A 24,814-nucleotide genomic window follows, 5' to 3' on the forward strand; every position below is an offset into this window, starting at 1 on the left:
ACGTTTTATTTGTCCAATTTGAAATCAGAAGATACGGTATGCAGTGTTTAGCATACACATTATCACACGCGCACACACACATTTTACACAGTTTAACTGACTAAAACCAATTTTATATCCAAACACGGTGTAATTTTATCTCATTTCCAAACAGCAATGCTTTCTTTCTTTAGATGCATTAATAAATAAAACTTAACAACGAACGACCAAATGAATGAAACATTATTAATGTACAAACGAATGATTTGAAGGTCTGCCGAATTTTAGAATCGTTCATTCATTCATCCATTCATTTTCCTTTCAAAAAGGAAAACGTTTGCGTTTTTCCGCCAAATTATAGACCACCATATAACCAGCAAACAGACACTACCCAATCTTGACGATTCAGCCACAAGCAGCCGCACTCTGGCTTTTTTTTTTTTTTTTTTTTTTTTTTTTTTTTTTTTTTTTTTTTTTGGCGAGGACAACTCCTTTGATCGTACTGCAAATTAGCGGTTACGCTGATATAGGAAATCCAACACATGTACGACAACAATTATGATAAGAAATCCTGCCGTGAATAGTTCAGCTTTAACATTTTCAATTCCATAAAAACCCGGTGCAAGTTACAATCATAATCCGAAACATCAACTATAATAGAGTGCGAGCACTAACATTTCAGCAAAGCATTGCCTGCTTGCTCGCTTGCGCATACATTAAAGCACATACAAAACAACCCAAAAATAGACTATGAGCTCCCTGTTATGCAAACATTTTGGGAAAAAATTCGTGTAAGAACTGATTTCAAACATTAAAATGAACAGATTTTACCCTGACACATATTTCAAGTTTACGGACGTCAGGGAATTCACACCTAACCTCTTCTTGATATATTAATTTATTAACCAATCAAAAAGGAATATACACGACGGCGATGTTTAATAGGCAATAACAATCAATAACAATTAAGTGTTCATTGATATCTTATTAATAATTTTATTTCATAAGTTAAACATACCGATCAAGATCCATGTTTTATGAAAACATCTCGCAAAGATCTTATTTACTTTTTTGCCGGTGTGACAGGAATGGTTGTCCGCTGGACACCGCAGTCTGTTCCCCACTAATTTGTACGGGTGACATTAGTTCCATATACTTACCCCAATACTCTAACTAACCCTTATCATATGGGACCCCCAGGGGCGTATTTAGAGGGGGGTCAGGACCACAGGGGGGGGGGGGGGGGGTCAGGGTGGTCCTGACCCCCCCCCCCTTTTCGGTTTCTGAAAAAAATATCACACCAATATTCCCCTCTTGAAATTAGAATTTTGACTAGCTAAATCATAGTTCTAAACCGTACCAAAGGGCACAGTTTGCCCTCCAAAACACCAAAAAATTTTCGGGGTCCTTGAGCAGGCCCTGAACCCCACGTCAAGAGGGCTATGGTGGGCTTCGCATCCGAGGCCTGTCGTTCTGGACACCCCCCTCCCTTAAAATAATCCTGGATCCGCCCGTGACCCCGGACTCGCATTCCTGTCATACCTGCTGAAAAACAACGTGCTCTCCATGACGGTTCGAGCCCTCTATTTTAGCTCATTACCATCGCATGGTGTCTGGAGGTGATCACTTGAATAAAACTGAAAATTAGACCTTGGTTGCAACGACACGAAATGTTTGCTAAACATACATAATAATTAGACTTCGTCATTCACGGCACAGTCACAATTAACCTGGGTAAAAGCACCTGTGAGTTAAACTTTAACCAGGACACTGTAATCGGTCCAGTGAAGAACAGGAAAACAGATACGCTCGTATGTTGAACAATACATGTACCTTTCTTTATTGATTTGTAGAAGATTGCGGCAAACTTTTTCCATATATCAATGTTTCTATGTATCGTACCCATCAAGACCCCAGTTACTTATAAATCTCATACTACGTAGGCGAGACACCTACATCTCTATCAAACACTATCTTTTCTCATAATAAAGGCGAGAAACCTAATACACTCTCCCAGTAGGAGCTACCTTCCACTCTGCAAGGGGCGCTGTCAAAATACACGTCCCCAGAGGCCCAGCTCTGTTGTGTTATTTTGGTAAAGTGGATTATTACTAGGGCATGGGCCGACCACCCCCAACACAATATGCCCCCGCCCCCACCCCCTCCGCGCTCCAGGTCCTCAACACACATGCGTGCACACACACGCAGTCATACGCTCAGATTAAACTTTTCCGGTCAAACTCTCCAACTTGCTGCAATCTGGTTTATATTATTAAGATTCTGTAAGTTTCATACAACTTGTAGTCTGGGTAATAATTCGGGCACAATGTCTTTTTGTGAGTCTAAAGTCTCGTATTCTTGTATCACAGAGGTTATGGACTCCAGACTCTCGGCGAAGTCGCTGACTTCCATCCCGTCCACGTGTGTGTAGTGGTGAATGTGAGCCTGGAAACAGAATACATAAATTAATAAATAAATAAATAAATAAATAAATAAATAAATAAATTAGTAACTGAGTGAGTTTATAAAAAAGTAAGTAAATAAGCAACATGATAAATTAATGAATTAATGAAGAAAGAACAGAGAATGAAAATGAAAACAATAAAATGAAAACATTAAAAAAGAATGAACGATTGAAAGAAAGGATGAATAAAACAATAAACAAACAAACAAAACACAGACATACACAAATAAATAAGACATCCTAGATTTCCTGGTAACTTCCTACCTTTCTCTTATACAGCTTGCTGAACCTGTCCCTGAGGTCAGAAAAGGTGTGTCTGATACAGGTATTGTTAGCTAGGGTCAGTAGGGTGTGGGGCTGACCAACAGGAGGGACGGAACACAGGCCAGTCTTCCAACCTTCCTGGTTCCAGTAGATAAACTTCAAGGACGGCTTCAGTCTGGGAGAAATAAGAATTAGGTTTTAGGTAGCAATGGTTTTTGTAAAATCTTTTGACACAAATCTGACTGATGTAGAATTGTTTTTAAGGTATATATTATTGGATTTTTGCACTTGTGGTGAACTTGATGAACGGCTTCAGTCTGTGAGAAATAAGAATTAGGTTAGGTTTTAGGTAGTAACGGTCTCTGATATATCTTTTAATAATAAACTGATATTAGATTCTCTTTGACATAAAAACAATAATAAAACGTTTTCAGGGTAAAAAAAGTGTCCATGTCAATCTTGAATTACTAACACAATTTAACACCTATTATACAGTAGAGACTTAGCGACCGAGTGGGCCACACATAGATGACAATAAAAATCTCTGTAATAAATTTATTACAACTACTACATGTACCATATAATCAGTCACATCGACACAAACTTGTACTCTGAAGATAGAGGTATCAACACTTACCTCTCTATATTCCTCCTGATATCTGACACCTCTACACTCCCCCGTACCATCAGGGCACAGGCCAGATACAGACCATGTTTAGGGTCAGCTTTGATGAGCTGGTGGTCCTTGGAAAATGCATCACTAAACATCTGGTCTAATCTATATAAAGATAATAAAAGCATGATGCAATATAAGAAAACTAATCGTGTTTTAAACATTTCAAATTCCAGACTTTTTTGTAAAGTCTGGAATCCAAAATGCCTGGTATATCCATAAAATGATGTAATATAATAATAACAAGATGCAATTTTAAAACACCCAGAATTCATTAATTTATAAAATAATGAATCAACATTTAATTCTTCTCCATTCTAAATTTAACTTAAATCCGTCCACTAACTTTCTGAGTAGGCAGGTTAAATAAAAAAGAAAAACAATTAAAGGCAAAAACATAACCTCCTTGTCATGACAGGAGTTTAAAACTTTTTTTATCATGTTTTATAATATGATCATTAAGAGCGCATTCAGAACAGTGGACTAACAGACCCGCGAATCAAATATGGCCGACCCACTTGAATGGGTCGGCCATATTTGATCCGCGGATATGTTAGTCTACTGTTCTAAATGCTTGTTGCATTTTCTCCACGTGGAATGTATTCAGTGTCTTATCGAGGAATTATGCTGCAAACTTTTTAGTGGGTTGTCATATTGGATCCACTGAACTGTTAGTCTGCAGTTCTGAATGTGCTCTAAGGCTGTATTCAGAACAGTGGACTAACTAGTCTGAGGGTCAAATATGGCAACCTCCTCCAAAGCTTGCTGTCTAATAAGGTAACAGACACTGAATAGAATCCCTGTAAGGAAGTATTCAAGTGGGTCGGACATATTTGACCCTCGGACAAGTAAGTACGCTGTTCTAAATACGCTCTAAATTCTTACCTTCTTGGGGGTATCTTCATATCAGCAGAGGCATACAGAGGGGTCTGGCTGGAGATCAGGTAGTGTAACTTTGGAAACGGGACCAGGTTCATTGTGATCTCGTTTAAATCCACGTTCAGAGAACCTTCAAATCTGGCCGAGCTGAAATGGTTCAAAAATAAGTGCAATAGTAAGAGACTTATTAAATTATACTCCCTTTAAATGACATAAAAACAAAAAAAAAAAAAATACTGAAAAAGAACAAATCTGTTCTAATAATGATAATAACAATAAAGTTATTTTAAAATGCATCTTATGTACTACCACATCTAAGCAATGTGTCCTAGAATATTATCAACATAATTTTCTTTATCTTTTTTTTTAACCTTCTCAAGGGACCAACTACTAGTATGTTGTATGAGGTAGGGGATGACAATGAACTATATTTTTCTGCATGTACATGAACTTCATAAAACTCAACAACAATTTCCACAATATATATATATATATATATATATATATATATAATATTTGTTGTATATGTAATTCTCATTTTGGCTTTTATTTTTGGGGGGTGTTTGTACATGTGCGCATGTACTCATCTAACAATACCTGGTTAAATTCAGCAACAAATTTGCCACAATATTATTCATGGTATCAAATGGCTGTTCATCTGGTCCCTTCACTATACTGCCATGACTAGAGGCTATGCTGCTGGCTGCCTTCACGTTGCCTGATATCCCCACTGTTTTCTTGCCCAGGTTTGATGGCGGCAGAGCTTGGCTGATCTTGTTGACAATATCTACCAGAGCCTGAAATATATTGTTGTGCAGTGCAAAATATGTCTGAGTTCAGCAGTTGTTTACAGATTGAAAGTATTATTGTAACTTTGAGTGTAAATTAAAACATGTATGTATGGCTGATAACTGAAAAATGAAGAAAAATATTAAATGTCCATTCTTTATGCCTGCAATAAATGCTCACTGTCACTAATTTAAAATGAAAATAAATTTTGCTTTTCTGAAAGTTTTTGCATCACAATCCCTTGGTTCTTGACTGGAAAAGTGATCTTTCTACCTTAAGCTGACACACATTTAGAAACGCCATGGAACCTAGATCAAACATCCTTTTGAATTTTTTCCTGACAAAACATTGCTATTTTAGAAATGTCTACATTAATGTAATAATTAAACCCTATATTACTGCTCAATAGTTTCTATCCATATGACACAATTTGTTATACATTTTTAATGTTACTCCATGTGTTTGGAAGTGTTACTAACCTGGTTCTCCACTGGTAATACACAGTCAGCGTTTTCAGTCAGTTCTCTCATGGCTAGCACACTGTTATAGGGAGAGGTTATCACATCATCTTCAGCAGATGGGTACACAGCAGTGACAAACCTAAATATATATGAGAAATATATAAATAAGATCAATGAGGAAAAAAACGTATCAATTAAGAAGCAATAATAAATTTTAAGGTTTTATTACTAGCTGTGAGGAGTAATTTACTCAGTGAAGAAACTTAAACAATTTACCTTAAAATTTTTCTGAATATTCTACTGGTACAATTAATCTAAGGAACAAAACTTACATCATCACCAAAAGAGAGGTTATTTATTACTTTGATTTTTATTGTATCCATTTATTTATTTGGTGAATATTTGTGGAGGGGGAGAATCAATTGAGTGTTTATTTTTTTAAAAAAATCTATGAATATAACTAATTTAAAACATGCAAAATAAATTGCCATTCTTGATCATTCATCACCAGTTATTATTTTTTATTTACATAAACATTTGTAAAAGAAACTGTTACTACTCAGAAGTCCATCATTACTTTAACATACCCTTATTTGTTTCTGTATATGGTGCACTAAACTTTTAAAAAAATGCCATGTGCTGCCAGTTACCCAGTAGTGTCACCATCCTCAGTTATCCAGTTAGTGTCACCACCCTCTATGTGACAAACACCACCTCCTTGGCAGCTGTTGCAAACTTCAGTTGACATTCTTGATTGCAATCAGAACCAGTTTACCTGGGCTGCCAGAATACAGGTAAACAATGGATGCCACTTTTAATCACCATCCTCATCACATTACCTGGAGCCAGTTAACTCTACCTGCAGTACCATACCACAGGTAAGACACCAGTGACACCTCCTGATTGCAATCAGCACCAGTTAACCTGTCCAGGTAAACAAAAGGTGTCATCTACCACAGGGGGTCAGTGACAAACAAACACCCCTGTCACCTGTCAATCTGGTCACTGTCACCCACTGACCAATTGTGCTTAGTTTTACATAGGTGGCTGAAGCAAAGTGCCAATCAGAGGCATGTTTGCAAACTGGCAGGTGGCAGGGGGGTGACATGTTATAAAAAGGGAAGCCAATGTTTGGCAGGACACAACAGCTTTGGCATCTTCAGTGTCAACTTGTCTCTGTGTCGCCTTGTGACTTGTACTGTGTCACCAGACTGACAAATTTGTGTCAAGTTGTGAGTTGTACTGTTCTGTCAAGCTAAGTGTCACAGTGTCAGCTATCACCAACTGCCAAAAAGGAAACTTAGTGCCAACTTTGTGCCACCTGATGATGTCAAGTTATATATCCAGCATGGAGACAAACCTCAACCTGCCAACTGACAGTGAAATCCAGGTATGTTTTTGCATGCTTCATGTCTTAATGGTTTAAGAAGTCTGTGCTCTGTGAGAAAAGTAATATCAGTTCAGCACCAGTTCAGTACCATGTTTTTTTAAATTTCTCCCTGATGAAACTAAGTGAAACTACCTAAGATCAAGGCTCTAGCAAAGAGAAACTTATTTTGTAAAGCAATTAGATTTTTTTTTTTTTGTGAATAAAGTCATATCCCTGTAATAAGTGTAATGTTTAAGCACAAAAGCCATTTAAGTGATAATAAAAAGAACTAGTTAATATTTCTGTTTACTTCTTACACATGAAAATTCTTGGTTTCTGAATTTCAGCGAGTAATATACAATAATAATAAATAAATAAATGAATTGTTATATATATTTTATATTTAGTTGAGGTTATATCACTAGTAAACAGTAGTGTTTTTATGTATGAAGTGTGTGTCTTTACACGAATTCTAACATATTGTCCTCTTCATCTTACAGGCTGTTTTGTCCTTCACGGGCCAGCATGCATCACTGTACCACCAAAGTGATTTGGACCAAGCAAATGCCAATCCAACATACACTGCTGAGATCCACAGCATCCACAGTTCCCTTGCCTCAGAAGATCCAGCCATTCAATCTGCCTCTCAGTTACTGCCGGTGTCTACTACAACAAATCCACTTCCCAGTGGAGATGATGGAGATTATGCCACATTAAGGGACATTCTTCAGGAAGAAATCAGCTCCTCCCAAGTGCCATTAAGCCTGCTCAGCGGTGTCGCCAAACAAGTTCCCATCAGTGTGCGAGCGTCATTCTTGGATCTTCTCTTTATGAGACTACGACTACGTGCAACGAGCCAAGTACAAGAGCTCCATACCATGTATCTTGATCAGCAAAGGGAGTTGACACAAGAACGTGAGTTAGCACTCTCCTCTGTAAGTGACCAAGAACTGAGAAAGGCCACAGTCTGCCATTTTGATGAAATTGAGTACAGACTCATGGATCGTGTTGAGAAAAGTCTCAAACTTCTAGAACAATATATCACGCAAAATGAGGACATCATCAATCCTATGGCTATTGTTCCATCAGACACAAACTTCGCCAGGAGCTACGAGAATCCACTTACCCCTGAATCACCAGTAGGGGGCACTGGTGTTGCTGTCACTTGTTCATCAAACTTACAACATCGTTTGATAGGCAGTGTGACCCCTGTTCAGCCATCTTTAGCATGGACCATTGACACTTCACCCATCATGCCAATGGACATTTGCTCTACCAATGCTAAACCCAGCTCTGATGCCACAACAAATCCTCCTCTTGCCAACACTGAGCCAAATGACACTCCATCTGCCACACATGATATGGACAAAGCACAAAAGCCTGTGACTTTCAAGATGCCTCCAAAGCCAAGAACTGCCTGCTACGACTTCCCTCGTAAAGTTCTGTGGGCGTGGTTGGTGAACAATCAGTATGATCTGTGCCCCACGTCAACCGTCACCTCTGATCTTGCCACCAAGTCTGGCCTCACTATCACCCAGGTGGAGAAATGGTTTCGCAACCAGCGACAAAACATCAGGTTTGAGACCTTCAGGCTGATAAGGAATAAACCAACACTAGATGGCAGCACAACTCCAACTCCCACCACTACCACCGCCACATGTCCCAATACAAGCCACAACAGTGACTCAGCTCCCACTAAGAAAAAGAAACATGAGCGTCGTCCAATGCCCTACGAGAGTGAAATGAACCATTTGTGGAAATGGTTGATGAGAAATGACTGCAACTTGTATCCCTCTGAAACAGTGATAAGAGAGATAAGCAACAAAATGGACATGTCTTCTGAGCGCCTGGTGCAGTGGTTCCGAGCTCAGAGGGAGGGTCTTAAGCGCAAAGCTTCTCCATATTTGTCATGAACTGTTGGTTTAAAATTTAAACAGTTTGTAAACAGTAAAGATGGTATGTGTGGCTACAGCAACTTTCAACTTTTTCCAAAATCATTTCTAATCATCAATATGCATGCTTGTTTTAATATGGTTATTATTGTGTTATAAGACAAATTAAAGTGCAAATTTTAGAAATGATGCAGAACTTAGTATTTAAATGTACTTAGTTAATTGGAAATTTGTATTTGACGCAAATTGATCAGTGTAACTGCCAAGAATTTTTTTTTTTTTTTTTTTTTTGTATCTCAGTTATGTACATGTATCTTAGCTTACATGATGGAATCATTTGTTCATCTTATTATGACAAAACAATTCAGTTAACAAACTTGTACCCAGATTGTTTTACTTAGCTGAATTTCATGTAGTATTTTCTGTAGTGTAACTGCTCAAAAATAATAATGTCAATGTACTAACAGTTTATAAGTAAAGACAATGCCAAATGTTCACACTTTAAATTTATGCCATTAATCAGATAATTGACAACTGCCAAAGATTGATAAATTGTAAGACCTGTTTGTTTCTATCTTTCTTTACTTCTTTGTATTATGATGATTATTGCATGACTACCTTGTATTTTTAAAGTGTTCAACTCAGAAATTTTCTGTAAGATTTGATTTACGACACAATTTGCTCTCTTCATATGCCATTTTGACAAATAAACAAAAGTACAACTGAACCATTATATTGTTTCCTCAATACCTTCAGGCTTCAGACATCCAACAAACTTCAGTCATGCACATAACATGTGTATACCATCCCACAGCGTTATTTTCCCAAATCTGTGTTGTTATTCCCACTGGCAAGATTATGTTACGACCTGCATCAATATGCCTCCTCAACATACCCCCCCCCCCCGCCCCAGCTTGATCTCAACCCCCACCATCAACACTGATACCCCCAGGGGTGGATCCAGAGATATTTTCTGACAGTCTCTCAAATTATCTATGTTGATCCCTCCTACATCCCTCTTCCGACAGAAAAAAGTAAGATACCAGTCATTGTAAACTTGAAAATCTGACCGTCTTCCTGAAGACCCAGACAGCGGCCTCAATCTGCCCCTGACCCCATCCCCAAACTGGGTTTTGAATGACCACCAATCAACTTCAGTCACTTTCACTGATTGTCACTGTGATGTTAAAGGATACAGCCAATACCTGGGACAGTCTGTGAGCACCTTAAATTTCAACTCTAACTCGTTCTCACCTCGCTATACACTTTGACTCACCTGTTCAGTGGGCAACTTGGTTTCACTCACCTGTACAATTTTACTCACCTGTTAAGTATATAGCCTTACTATACTCACCTGTAAACATCTGGATATTCATCCTGCAGAAGGTTGAGGACAAATGTTCCAACTCCTGACCCTGTTCCTGAACAAGAAAATAAAATGATCACATACATATGAATCAATGCAGAATGCTTAAGTTTTACTTATTATTATTATTATTATTATTATTATTATTATTATTATTATTATTATTATTGTTGTTGTTGTTGTTGTTGTTTTTACTTTTGCATTTGTTAGGATAACACACACAGAGGTTTTAATTGTCCCTAAAGAGATTTAGACTGGTCGTTAAAGTGATTTTTTTTCTTTTGCTGTGCCTTTGAGACTCCTCCTCCCCCCCCCCCCCCCCCCCCCCCCATAGCACGGCCATTGGGAAGGAAGCACACTGCAATTCAAACCTCAACTTAATTTTCAAATCTGCAAAGACAAAAAAAGTGAAATAATGGAAAGGGTTATACTCTTTATATCAACATCCCAGCTAATCCTGACAGACAGATGCCATTTGGCTCCCATTGCGTTGTCGTGTAAACAAAGCTTAGATAGTGACCTTGACCCGACCTAGTTTCGCTTTACAACATGGCCGATAAGACTGAGGGATGACAGTTGCTCCATTTATTTAAAATAGTGAGGTAGACATAGACATAGGGGAGGATACTAGCATTTTTTTAAGGCGACACAGAGAATATGCGGGCGTCAAAACTACTTTTGGGGATTTTTTTGTGAGAAAATAACAAAGGTAACTACGGATCTTGTAGTAGTACTAGTAGTAGTGAAACTGAAACGATGTCGAAAAAATTGAAACCTCTCTCTTCAAGTAGTAACTTGCACGTTGAAGGTGAGCAAAATAACGCATTGAAACAATTAGTATAAATGTAAGGCAAGAGGGATAATTTTCCTCCTCTCAATTTCTCCTCTAAACTAGTATCACAAGGCTTTTCAAGGTTGCCGCCATGTTCTTTGTTTTCAGCATCAAGTCATGGCGGTGTAGTACTGAGTCATGTTTTATTAATTTTAATGCTAATCTTCTCTGTATCGTTCCAATTTTAGTATAGGTCCCACCGTAGTGGGAAATAGAAGGTAAATTTTCATTTTCACTTCAGGTGACTGTTGCTCATCATCACAAGTGTCGATAAAGACAGTGCAGTTTTCAAGGAAGTAATAGTGAAATAATAATACACTTCACGTAAGTTTCTTTTTATTTTGGGCTACAAGTACCGGTACATCTGTTATATTTTCTCTAATTTTGTAATGGCTAAGGCACTGAATCTATTTATTTTTAACAGTTGTAGTCATAGTTACAGTAATGGATTTTTAAATAGCATCTAAGCACATATTTTCATCACCCTGATATTTCCCTACCAGTTTTTTTTTTTTTTTTTCAATGGCTGACACTACATGTATAGCAAGTAATGTACAATTAATATTGTAAATGTACATTTGGTTAGGTTTTGAACTGTGATAGTGTGTGACTTAAAAAAGTACTAGTAATAATCAGAATTAGTTATTCACTATTGGTTCATAATAAAAAAAAATTGACCACATTCCACAGATATCACTTACATGGACCAGTAGTAAAACACAAGGTTACAGTACCACTGTCTGTCTTATTGTAAAAATATCCTTATTTTCCAGATGCTACCAACACAACAAGATGTCTGACCATGTCTTAGCCAATCAGATCTCAGCAGACCACCTGACCTGCAGTATCTGTCTGGGGCGTTACTGTCAGCCCAAGGCTCTACCTTGCCTTCACACCTTCTGCCTACAGTGCCTCCAAGATCACATCACAGCCACTGGCCGATCTGGCGTCTTTGAATGTCCAAACTGCCGCAAACAGACCATAGCCATTAGAGGCGGAGCATCCTGTTTCCCAGACAACCATATAATAAACAGTCTGCAACACACTGTAGGTGGCAGCACCTCTCCTGAGCCTTCAGCACCACCTAGTGAGGAGGTTGATGAAGAGGACAATGTGGGGTCTCCAGTGAGGACACCACCAGGTTCAGCAGACGTCCCAGTAATACAATGGCCTCCACCACCCCCTCGTCCCCCACAAGCCCCTGTCCCTTCTGTACCATCCCCTACCCATTCTTCAAATCACCCAACAAGTACACCCACTCCTCCCCCTCCCCCAACACCCCCTAGGCCTGCACACCCTCCCCTCGCACCCATCACCCCCAGGACAGCTAACTCACCCCACACACCAACTATCACTACCCCCCAAAGAGCACCCCCACCTCCACCCCCTGTACCACAAAGAACCACCTCCCCAGGGTCACAGGGTCGACTGTGCACAGGATATCGTCTTCTCAGGCCCACTGGTGTCACCATTCTCAACACTGGTGACGTTGTGGTGTCAGACAGCGGTGATAACAAAATCGTCACCTTTGCTCACGGTGGTCAATACCGCTCCCATTTTCAGTGCGATTGTGAGGTGAAAGATATTGCGACGATGCCTGATGATACTCTGATTGTTGCTGTTAATAAGGCGGGATCTGCCATTGCCCGGGTTTATTCCCACGATGGCCGTGTGTTGAAAGACCTTGGGAATCAGTACTACTATGAAGAGCCTCATGGGATAACGGTCAGTCACCAAACTGACCAGTTTATAGTCACTAATGTGGTGCGCTGCTGCATCTATCTTTTCAATATGGGGGGCAAGCTGGCACAGCAATTCGGCAGTAAGGGTCACAGCACCACTGGGTTCTCCCCATATTACTGTGCCATAAACGGGAAAGGAAATAAAATTCATGTGTCTAACACTGATGCCCATAATGTCAAAGTTTTTGACACACTGGGTAATTTAAAGCACATGTTTGGGGAGGAAGGGAATAAACCTGGACAGCTCAAATCACCCCAGGGGATCTGTTTGGACAACAGGGACAACATCATAGTTGCCGATTCTGGGAATTATCGCATACAACAATTCGACCATCAAGGCAAATTCAAGAAGGTGTTAATACGGGATACCAGGCAGCAGGATGGAGGTTTGAATGGAAAACCATGTGGCTTGGCTTTGTCCCCGAGACTTAATATTTTGGCAGTGACCGTGCAGGGGCCGTCGCAAGGTGGCGTGATTCTGTACCCATACAGGGGGAATTCTGGGAAGGTCAATCCTGTTACTGGGAGTCCTCAGTCAGGGGCTTGTAATGTTTCATAGCAGCAAACAAGAACATTAACATCTATGAAGATTTAAAGGCATATTTAAAAAAAAAAAAAAAACCTTATTGTGTGTATTAAGGCAAAAGAGAGGGCAACAGCAAAAAGGATAAGACTACAAACCACAAAGTTACTGAAGTGGCCTTTTTTCTGAGGCTTCACCAAAGACATAAGTGATATTATTTTAATATTATTTTTTAAAGCCTTATGGTGTCATGAAGTACTCATGCAAATGAGAAAGGAATATTTCCAGGCCCATGCATTATTCAGAGGGTATAGAGAGACTTGTAGTTAGATTTTGAGTTAATAATTCATGATGCTGTCTGTCCTTCCATGTTATGCTGTATCTCAGGAAAAGTGTTTTGTGTAAATTTTTAAACATTTTTTTTTAATTTTTTTTTTTTTTTTTTTTTTTTTTTTTTGTAATTAAAAACTTGGTCATTGTTAATTGATGATATTTTCCTCAGATTATTGTCAATGTTTTCATGCAAATAATTCTTCATCAATTATTACATACTATTTGTGACCAAGGTTAATTTTGAAATTAATATTGCTTATCAATATGCAACACATGCAGCAATATTTAGATAAATGCTTTTTGACAACAGAAGATAGAAAAGCTTTCTGTTCTTGAGAAAACTGTTGTATTGTTTTGTGCTTAATCATCCAAAAAAGCCTTGATATCAAATTAAACGTTTTATGAATGCAACACACTGTTAAGCTTTCCTTGCAGAAGAAAAGATGATATTTTAAATATTATTAAGTTGTAAAGAGAAATAAATGACATTTAAAATTTAATTGTCTGATTCTATGATAAGCACCACTGTGATACATTTCCCTCATCAAATTTTTCCTTTTCAAATTACCTCCTCCCATAGAATGAATAACAAAAAAGCACTGCAGGCAGTCGCACAGCTCCACGGCACGCCTCACTGTCTCTGAAATCTCATCTTTGTACTTTTCTCCATACATTTTATGGCCAACTGCCCTGAATGTTATAAATAAAAATATATCATAAATTTACTGATAATGAAAAATCATTTAACAGGACAAGGGCTTTTAGACACTATAGGATAGGTGATTGTTTGATAAATACAAGGCTGCTACATGTTTACTGTAGCAGAAATATATTCTTTTTTATTAAGTTTCAGATGCAACATAAAGTCACATGTAACACGGTCAACTGTCCACATAAAATGTAAAACGCATCACTTCCTATTACAATGCATTTAAGTGTGATTTATTTCCTACTATAACATAAATATAAAATTGTGCACTTTAGAAAAAACTAAAGAATTATATTTATTTCACAAAAAAAAAGGAAAAAAAAAAGCCTTAAAAACCAAATTCAGAAGTCCAAATCAAGCCAAATAACACAATCTAATGGGCAAAAACAGCAGGTCTTAATTGGTATGTTATATACAAGGTTCTTGATACATATGGCATAGGTGCCTCTTAATTTCTCTTCGTGACTTAGACTGAAGCCTACCAGTTATTTCCAGATCCAGACACATCTGTTATCAACTGCTTGTAATCAAATATATCCCCCAGGGGCCCCTTCAGTGATCCACTGACCACGCCCTCTTCCATGTCAATCAAAACTGCCTGGAATGCATAATTTATGTGGTAAAACTTTATAGGCCCCATTTTTTCTATACATATCTAAACTATCTACTAGTAGTTTAATTTCATATGTTATGGAAGTGTATTCTAAAATCTCACATTTTAACTTTTGGTTGCATTAGAATACTTACAGGTGAGTGACTAAGGTGCTTACATATATACAAATGTTCAGACTTGAACAGAAATTCATGCTTTGATAATCCATAAGAATAGAACTCTGTCATAAGTCAAGAATCTTGTGCATATGTTTAAGGGACTGTATATACATGTAATTCATGGTACATGGCAATTCACTAAAACACTTGATAGTAACAAAGATTGATTAACTCCATGAAAATGAAGAATTCAAGTAGATTATGTATTTGGACACTTTGCAACCTGAGGATTACTTGAATAATATCGTGATGGGTTATCTGAAGTGTACTGTACTGGCTCTTGCTTTGAGATCTATTATCAATGAAGAATATACATGTAACTGACCCTGGCTTTGAGAGCCTTGATCTTCCCCTTCCCACTGCCCACAGGTATGTCCAGTGGGTCATCATGGCGACCATCTACATTCCTGAAGAAGCTACTGAGAGGCTCATCATAGATTCCAGCCTGAAAATATAAGACAACAGAATAAAAGCAACAGAAAAAGATAAGCACTCACTGATTGTAATTTGCACTACTGTATCAGCTCTCTGGAGTCAACAAGTTATATATGGTACCTCATATTAACACATCTCATAACACAACCCTGAGATGCACTGTCAGCAGAGAATGGGTGTGTAGATCAAAGCTGGTAAATTGATAATAAAACATGACACACATATGCATTTGTATAGCCCTTTATATGAACATTATGATCATCTATACTAGTATATTTATTTGTTTGTGTGCTGTTAGAGTTAGAGTTGTGCTGTCATTGATTGTACCTTGTATGTGAAGGTCTTTATCAATTAAGAATCTATCTATTCACATTATGATATTTCTACTTAAAGCAGTATTCACCAACCTTGTTCAGGCTTGCATGCTCTCGCAAAGCCAAGTCCCAAAACCTGCAGCCTATCTGGTTACCACACTGGCCAACTGAAATAAAGTTACTCGGTATAGCATTAAAACTACATGTACGTTCTTTATGTCTATATTGTCATTCGTCTTCACTTTTTCCTTTCAACTGATGAATTTTTAAGTTGAACATTTTATTTTAATGCTTTTATTTATCTATTTATCTATTTATTTATTAACTTTGGGAATTCTTGTTCATGGATCTACATTTGTTAACCCGTTTTGTATTGTACTACATAGATGAAGGTAAATTTATTTCCACTACTGAGCGCTATAGGTTTTTTAAGAGGAAATAAAAAGTTCAAATTAACAGATTATTTCCTGAGGCAATAACTTGGGTGAATGTCGGAGGGAGGGTACTGACACGATTCTTCGTGCATTTTCTCCCGGCTTACTGTTTTTTTTTTACACTAATAGAGGTAACCACGTCATTTACCTTGAACAACGATCGACTGCGTCATTTTAAAAACTTCACTGTAAAGTTTTCATCGTGCTAGATAGTTTTGATCTTTCACTGCAAAGTGAGCGCTGTAAAATTTCACATTTTCCTGCTACATAATGAAACCATTCTAACTTTGCCGGCCATGACAGTGTAGAGCACGCGTAAAATCAAAAGTTGTCGTAGGATATGTTTAGCTAATTATCTATTAATTGTCATATTTTGGATAAATATTCAAAATAAATAGTATATTCATGATATTATTGAAATGTAGTTCTAAAATATGTTTTTCTTTATTGTAAATTATGCATTTACCATCAGTGACATATCATCGGTATACTTGCGCTACTAGCGATAAAAAGCTCTTGTCCAATGAAATCCGTCGTATCAAATCTGTAGCTAACATAAACAATCCAGAGGCTTCAACTTTCTTCGTTGAGGAAAAAAGTTAGAATTTGTCGAAATCTGAGACCAGTACAGGACGCTGGTCGAAAGTATCACCATGGGAACATCAATTTTTGCAGAAATGATATACCATCAGTCGAATCGATTGAAAATGTGAGGTTTTAAAACTGGTACCGCCAGCCCTTAAAAGTTCTCCGTCCACGTCCCAAGAGGATTCGCAATTAATTTGAAGTTCAGAGACACCAGTAATTTTGTTTCTTATACTCAGCTGTTTATAAACGTTACAATTTAAAACCAGTATGGATAATAACGCAAGGAACAGAGTAAAGAAAGCTACCAGAGTCAAGATCATCAGCATGGGAAACGCAGAAACAGGAAAGGTATTACACAATTTAAAAAATGGTTTATTTTATTGTAGTGTTAATTAAACTGTGCAGCACATCTTTACTGGTGCATTCAACAACGATCAAATGTTTTACACTGATATATCAACTTTATCTATTTTCCAATAATATGGATCGAGATTTTTAAAAATATATTTCTGCAGTGAATGTTTTTATTTATTCTGCAGTTACTATACACTAATACATGTGAGATATTTCAACAAAAAAAAAGGTTTTAACACATTTTTTGCCGAAGAAAAATGATTGGAATGTTGTCAAACTAATGATTTTAATATGATTCTAATTTTGTCAATTTTTTGTTTTTTTTATTTTTATTTTTTTTTTGTTTTTGTTTTTCACAACAAAAGTTTAAACATTTGCACTGTATGTGCTAGGAATTGATACTATCCATGAATATTATATGCTATTCTGTATAGGTGAGATTGCATTTTAATGTTCTTTATTTGTTTTTTATTTGCAGAGTTGCATCATCAAGAGGTACTGTGAAAAGAGGTTTGTTCAGAAGTACCTGGCCACGATTGGTATCGACTACGGCGTCACAAAGTGAGTTTCAAAATTAAATATTTTTGATAAGTAATATATTTGTGTAAACACCAGTTCTTTTCACATTGACAATTAAAACCAATCATTTCCTGTACTTTTTTCTATTATTATTCATGTACATTGCACTATTCAGTAGTTGTGAACATTGGAATATTTAATTTATATTTATCACAATTATTCTTCGAAGCCTGCCAAGAAAAGAATTACCAGTAAAGTATTGACGTATCAGCTGGTTCTAATAAGGGACAATTATACATCCTGCTAAATTTTTAAAAATTTCCCCCTTTTTTAAGTTACAGTAAAGAGATATTTCACTGTTGCATTTTGATATGAATGACTGCATGTGAAGGGATTAAAGACAATTACTAGTAATTGTTCCTTCAAAACCAAACCAGCTTTAATCTGTCAAATTGATCCCTCTTTACAATGCCTCCTACAGCGAAAATCATTTGTTGGCCAATTATGGTATCTGTTAAATCTGTGTAATGAGTGTTCCTCATGCCACCAGTCAGTTTGCTAAGAATATTGATTCTCTGCTATGTATACAAGTTGGACGTGTACCTGTAGAAACTTCCAGTAGTGATCCTGAAAGTGTTTTCAAACATTATTCAACATACTATCTTTTTGTATTTTTATATTCATCTGGTATTTTGGTGCTGAAACAGCTGTGACAACTTTAAGAAACATAAAAAAGAGATTAAGACTTCAAATTAAAAGTGCATTAAAGTAATTATGACTTCCTTGTGTTAGGTAGATTTAATAAAGCAGACCCGTGTTTTCCTTTTGGGTGATTAAATGCCCATTTTGTTGGAAACCATCACAGAAATATGGCATAGGTCCCCTGCTTTGGTCTCCACTTGAAATAATGCAATCAACTTCAATGCTGAATGTATTTTGAATGTCTACATACCCAGAAAAACATTCAAGAAGAACTGTGTGAAATGTACCATTTGAAAATGTATTGTCTTAAGTTTCCTTTTCCTGAAATCAATTTTCTGGCATGTAATTATATCTGTTTGTGACGCAGGAACATTTTACCATTTGTTTAAAGCTGCAACTTAATATCTGTGAATCTTCTGATTATAAGATTTTGATTCACTTTAGTTACTTTCTGTAAATACAGTTTGTAAGCAGCAACAAATTTTGAGTTCTGGAAATTCAGCGCTTCATGTTAAAAAAGATTTTGAATTCACCATTTTTATGTACTATATAATTTTTATGTTTTTAAATTTATTATACTTATTTATTTTTATTTATTCTGCTATTTTATTGATTAAAATAATATTTTTTCTATTTATAGTTTTTATTATTTATTATTATTATCTGTTTATTCATTATCTATTTTTTATTATTATTATCTATTCATATATTTTAGAAAATTAAATACAAATTTATTATTATTATTATTATTTATTTATTATTATTATTATTTTTTTATTTATTTATTTATTTATTTTTTTTTTTTTTGCATTCCCACAACTGATTTGTACAATTTAATATAAAATCCCAGACCAGACTTGTGTAAGTTTGAAACACATGGTGCACATGTACTTTGTTAATTGTCGTGATATTGATCCATTAGGTTATGCCAGAAGTTTCTGTTAACAAAAACATACAATGCAGTGTACAATTTTTATGAGCTTGAATTGATTTTGGTTTCATTTTGTGGAAAAATGGCAGGTGCAAGTCACTTTAATTTGATTATAAATGTATTTTGTGAGTTAGAGTTTCTGATGTATTATCTTGTAGTTCTTCATGTTTTGAGATCGTTGTCAGTACAATAGGTTTAGGGAGAAGCACCAGACTGTGAAACTGCTCAACATACATGGGGAAAACCATGGAAGTTCTGAAGGTTCAAAGATTCTGCACTACAAAAAATTTGCATGTCTTCCTAATTCTGTGTAGGTCTCCTAGTGGATAATTCTATACAATTTTTTTTTGTGTTGTATTTCCACAAAACCTTGCCTGTCCAGAGGACCTGAATAAAAAATCCTGCTGGTCCTCTGGTTATTCACGCAGTCATGACTGGTCGGACCTTCAATATCACCTAGTCTGCATGAGACGTGGACTGTCAGTGATATCAGCCGTGTGTAATACAGTGAATTTAAAATTATAAATGTTGTTATCATAAGTTCAGAAACAGAACATCACTATTTGATGAAATCAACAAAATGTCCTATGGCTCACTCCACCAAAAAGTGACCCTCCATAGTATCCACAAACATGGGAAGAGACCAACACGTTTTTATGAAACAGTTCTGCTGATATTACACAATATAATAATATGACTGTGTGCTTCACTGAACATTCAAAAAAATAATTCAATAATCTTCAAAATATTTTTACTAGTAATTATCCAAAATAAGATCCAGCTGTTCCATGGAAATATTAGGAGTCAGTTTGCCAACTAATTGTTAGGAGCTTACTGTATAATTAATTGATCCAAACACTTCAATGAATGCTTCTATTATTTTGCTAATCTTTACTACAAAAGACACCAGCTGACAGCATCAGCGTCAATCAATATTGTGGTGTAATATGTAAAAAGATTATGCCATATGTTTGAGTATATTTTCTTTTAAATAATTTATTATTAGATTAAGGGAAGCATTGAGCATTCTTTGTCCCATTAGACTAAATATTGTTTTGAATGTCATTTCTCAAATTCTGGTCTGAGTAATTACTGTAAGGCATTTTTATCCTGTTTTTTTTTTTTTTCTTTGTAAAATATCCCAATCCCCCACGTACATGTATTTCTATTTGTAATTAACTTATGCACAGCATGCAAATATTTTTATTGTATATCATTTTTATTGTTAATATTTTTATATTTGACTGATCATTTCTTTCTTTCTTTTTATTTATTATTTAATTTTTTAAACCCAATTTCTCTTTATTTCTCTGTATTTATTCTTTATTTTTTAGAACTTAATTTTTAAAGGCCAAATTCTTCACAAGCTTCACAGTAATTTATCAGTTGTGAATTTCTCAACTTCAGGGTGACAGTCAAAGGTCAGGAGATGAAGGTGAATATTTTTGACATGGCAGGACACCCTATATTCTATGAGGTAGGTCTGTGATATATCTATTCTTTTATCTAATATATGATATATCTATGTACTTTTTTAACTTGTTATTTATTTATTTATTTATTTATTTATTTATTTATTTATTTATTTAATTCTAACATTATGGGTGGTGGATTCATACCAATATGAAATAATAAAAAACACATAATAATTATATAAACAGGGGTGCCCACTTCTTCTTCTTCAGGTTAGAAATGAGTTCTACAAGGACACCCAGGGCGCCATGTTGGTGTATGATATTGCTGACAGGGGGAGCTTTGAGGCTTTGGAGGCCTGGTTGGCTGAGATGAGGAATGAGATAGGAAACCCTGCTGAGATGGATAATATTGTCTTCTGTGTGTGTGCTAATAAGGTCAGTTTGTCTGCGAAAAATTGGCTCACTTACGGTTCTCAATCTGTCCTAGAACATAATGTTTTTCTCTCTTTTAATGAAAAATATTCTTAATCGGTTCTGGGACATTCTGAAGGACTTCCCCAAAACTGTTCTCGAACTGTTAGATTCATTACAGAAGAACATTAGAACTGTAAAAAAAAATATACACCAAATGCTCTAGAATAGATTGAGAAGCATAAGTGAATGTTAAATGAGACATTATGCAGGGGTTGGCGGCCAGTCTTTCGGGTGTGTCTCAAAAATCTGCAGGTTAATAGGTCTGAAAAGTCATAACATTTTTAGTCTTTCAATAAAAGGGTTTTGTTGCTGCTTAGGTTCTAAAGTGATTATCCAGACCAATAGATTTTTGGACTATTGAATTTTTGGACTGTTGTCAGGCACCCAGTCTCTCTTTCTTTGTCTCTCTCTCTCTCTCTCTCTCTCTCTCTCTCTCTAACACGCACACCCACACATACACACACACACTTCTTTGAAAGACAAAGATGACATTAATATGCCACTTAGTATTGCCTTTGGCAGAATATGAGATGAATATGTTAAGAAAATAATTGAAGATTAATATATAATTTCAGTGTGATAAGAAGCGTGTTGTTGATGAGGCAGATGGCAGACTTTGGGCGGAGGGGAAAGGTTTTCACTACTTTGAGACTTCTGCTCAAACTGGAGAGGGTGTGGGGGAAATGTTCCAGGTGAGGGTTTATTTATTTATTTATTGTTAGAACTTTCTTTTTGCAAATGGAATCAAGATGTAATTGCAGCATTAAATACCAGAAGTTGAAAAAAAGCAAGAACATGGAAAAATATTTATATGTTTTAAAGATGTATAATATGACAGTAGTAAAGAAGAAAAGGAAATACACTTTAAACCACAAACATCTAACACATATTTTATGTTCAACTTTGTAATACTGTTAATAAGTCAACTGATTGTGGACAATTTGGCTATATGTATATATTTATAGCTTGTTTTTATTTAATGGCACAGGTTCTGTTTGAGGGGGTGTTGAGCACTGTTGAAAATGGCGGCAAACGTCGACCCATGACGACCCAGTTAGGTTACACCAAGGACCAGGCTGAGGCAATCCAGAGGTTGAAAAATTCCAAGAACGATTACGAGAGACTTGGTCTTCACCCTGGAGCTTCAAAGTATGTGGCACAATATTATATAAAATGATAATTAATTTATCAATTTATTAAAAGCACTTCTGATATATTCAAACATTGCTTATCATAGGTCTTCACATTGTAGCAATAGTCTGACAAGAGATAATGCGTGCACATGTGCATGTGTGCGTCTGCATATGATTCTACACCTCATAAATGAGAATTACCAAGCACAAGCCGAAAATCTTTAATATTGTGGGCTTCAGCCAACCTGGACGTGGGCCTTCATCAGAATGAGATGTTGTTTCTCACTGACTGATAGGTGGTATAGCTAACGTTATGAAAGATTTTCGGCTTGTGTGTTTGATAATTTTCATTTATGAACCAACTACCAAGCTAATGAAAAATTTTGCTGATTCTTCACCTGTTATCAAAGCTAAAATATTATTGGACTTCTTTCTATCTGTGCAGGGATGATATTAACAAGGCATACAGAAAGTTAGCTGTTCTTCTGCATCCTGACAAGAATGTCGCACCTGGTAGCGAGGAGGCCTTTAAACTTCTGGTCGCAGCTAGGACAAATTTGCTCAAGCGATGATGACGATGATGGTCAAGGGATTGAGACTGAGATTAACAGTGGCCTTTACAATTCATTGTACTGCAACTCAAAAAATAATCCAAATAAAATCATCATTTGCTGATGGTTATTTGCTTGGGTGAAGAAAATTAAGAGAAATAACTTGATCACTTTATTATAATTATTCTATGTCTATTTTTCATTGATTTAAGGAAGAATTAGTGATTTGGTTAAACCAAGTTAATCAGTGATATGTTAGTAAACCTAGTCATTGGTGGGGCATGTTTACTCTTGCAGTGCGATGAAGATTCCCAGCGAAGACTATAATTTTATCGTATTTATTATAAAAACTTTAATTAGCAGAATTATATCAATACTATACTGATAGTGTGTACTGTTAAACAGAATAGTGTCTATTTGTAAGTCATTTATGATGACCTGGTTTTTGTTCATAGTGCAAAGATGGAAATCATTACAAAACTGTTAAAAGAAGGGGGCATGTAATTTTTGTGGCTAATGGTAACCAAGTAAAAAACAAAGCTGTAGTCCAGTTTGTAGCATGCCTAACTAGAAAATGGCATTTGTTTAATACATTTTTATAGACCAAGATTTATACCAGTTTTTACTCAATTATTTATTTATTTATTTATTTATTTATTTATTTATTTTACACTCATCTCCAGTAAGCTTCAAGAGAATGACATTCCATTTTCAAATCCAAATATCTATGCACCAGAATTACACAATAAAGATACATAATGGTGTAGTTACAGGTAAAATAAGGAAAGTAATACAGAGACTGACGGCTTCAAAATGGGCAAAGAACTTCACTAAAAACCTAACTTTTCAGACATCACCAGTATTGACCCTTCAAAATGTATTTCAGTCTTTGTCATTTTACATTAGACTTTCGCGCTGTATACCATATTGATATAAACATTTATTTTTTGGGTAAAAAATATATGTGGCCAAATGTAAGTGACTGCTGATGATTCTGGAGAGAAATATTATTGTTATTATATATTATGAATGTAAAATTACACCATAGTTTTTTGTACATTTCAACATTCAAGCCGTCCACTGTCTGTATTTTTTCCTTTTTCAATATAAGTGAAGTGACTAACTAAATGTATGCGCCGAGGAATATACTCATTATCTCACTTTTGGAAATCTGTCTGTTGAAGACCCTAGTTGACTGTATTGAAGTGATACTGACGTCATGTTGACGTCACATAAAGTTATAACATAGTCGTTATAACATTTTGTGTATTCTTGAATTGCAAAAATATAGATCTATACATATTGTTTATGCTGAACGTTAGGTTCACTTAAAACTTCGTTATTATAATATATACAATGTACATGTAGGTATTTGATTAAATAGTTTGTAGGAGTTTTATATTGATCGTAACGGTATGAAATAAATAATTTCTTCCCAGTAACAGGGAATTTTGCAGCTAGAAAAGGAAAAGGGAGAGAAAATTACCCAAACCGAAGTAGTCTATTAACGCATCTCACTAGAAAGCACGGTGTGACAGAAGTGGCACAGGTGACATTAGCCCCGTTTACTGACCCAATATACTGACACAGTACACTAACCCTAACCTGGCATGTTGGATCCCGGACTTCCATTTCTGGGACTACCATTCCTGTCACGCCTGGGATCGATCCAAAACCGCTCAAACCAGTCAGCACAGGGCTCGCCAGCTGACGTTCATTGACGTCATTGCAGGATACGACTTAATCAAGCTGTTTAAATACCATCTCCAATACCAACGGACGAAATAAACACTCTGGCGTACATATTAAATGCATACATTTGTACCATAATGCACTTGTCCTGAAAGAAAATCAGTAAAGTTTCGTTTCCATGCACACCAGAGAACGAACCCGCATTTTAATGTATAAGCATCAGTGG

General features: G+C 36.1%; 4 protein-coding genes across 6 annotated transcripts; 3 read left to right on the plus strand and 1 right to left on the minus strand.

Moving 5' to 3' along the window:
• Positions 1-954: 954 nt before the first annotated feature.
• Positions 955-16,553, minus strand: LOC106175992 (tubulin epsilon chain). The gene is made up of 12 exons (XM_087019227.1): positions 16,378-16,553; positions 15,889-15,962; positions 15,372-15,491; positions 14,758-14,873; positions 14,135-14,256; positions 10,125-10,191; positions 5,528-5,648; positions 4,857-5,056; positions 4,266-4,406; positions 3,345-3,485; positions 2,708-2,882; positions 955-2,424 (listed from the first exon to the last, which is right to left on the minus strand). Exons 1-12 carry the CDS (start codon positions 16,400-16,402, stop codon positions 2,269-2,271), a joined length of 1,458 nt encoding a protein of 485 aa, XP_086875353.1. The 5' UTR covers positions 16,403-16,553; the 3' UTR covers positions 955-2,268.
• On the plus strand, positions 6,473-9,497 carry LOC106175991 (uncharacterized). The gene is made up of 2 exons (XM_013558195.2): positions 6,473-6,899; positions 7,379-9,497. Exons 1-2 carry the CDS (start codon positions 6,834-6,836, stop codon positions 8,789-8,791), a joined length of 1,479 nt encoding a protein of 492 aa, XP_013413649.2. The 5' UTR covers positions 6,473-6,833; the 3' UTR covers positions 8,792-9,497.
• On the plus strand, positions 10,614-14,066 carry LOC106175990 (uncharacterized). 3 transcript variants are annotated; one of them, XM_087019224.1, is made up of 3 exons: positions 10,614-10,845; positions 11,210-11,292; positions 11,742-14,066. In XM_087019224.1, exon 3 carries the CDS (start codon positions 11,761-11,763, stop codon positions 13,267-13,269), a length of 1,509 nt encoding a protein of 502 aa, XP_086875350.1. In that variant the 5' UTR covers positions 10,614-10,845; positions 11,210-11,292; positions 11,742-11,760; the 3' UTR covers positions 13,270-14,066. The 3 variants fall into 3 exon arrangements, with proteins under 3 accessions (XP_086875350.1, XP_086875351.1, XP_086875352.1); XM_087019225.1 differs by lacking the exon at positions 10,614-10,845 and adding an exon at positions 10,912-10,944; XM_087019226.1 differs by lacking the exon at positions 10,614-10,845 and adding an exon at positions 11,072-11,091.
• Positions 16,554-16,762: 209 nt separating the features above from the next.
• On the plus strand, positions 16,763-23,449 carry LOC106175993 (dnaJ homolog subfamily C member 27-like). Its single transcript, XM_013558198.2, has 7 exons — positions 16,763-17,165; positions 17,650-17,732; positions 20,731-20,800; positions 21,009-21,173; positions 21,788-21,904; positions 22,201-22,361; positions 22,791-23,449. Exons 1-7 carry the CDS (start codon positions 17,085-17,087, stop codon positions 22,915-22,917), a joined length of 804 nt encoding a protein of 267 aa, XP_013413652.1. The 5' UTR covers positions 16,763-17,084; the 3' UTR covers positions 22,918-23,449.
• The last annotated feature ends 1,365 nt before the right edge of the window (positions 23,450-24,814 follow it).

Source organism: Lingula anatina, chromosome 8 (genome assembly GCF_051362555.1).
Source record: "Lingula anatina isolate TDL-2025a chromosome 8, LinAna3.0, whole genome shotgun sequence".
NCBI lineage: Eukaryota > Metazoa > Brachiopoda > Lingulata > Lingulida > Lingulidae > Lingula > Lingula anatina.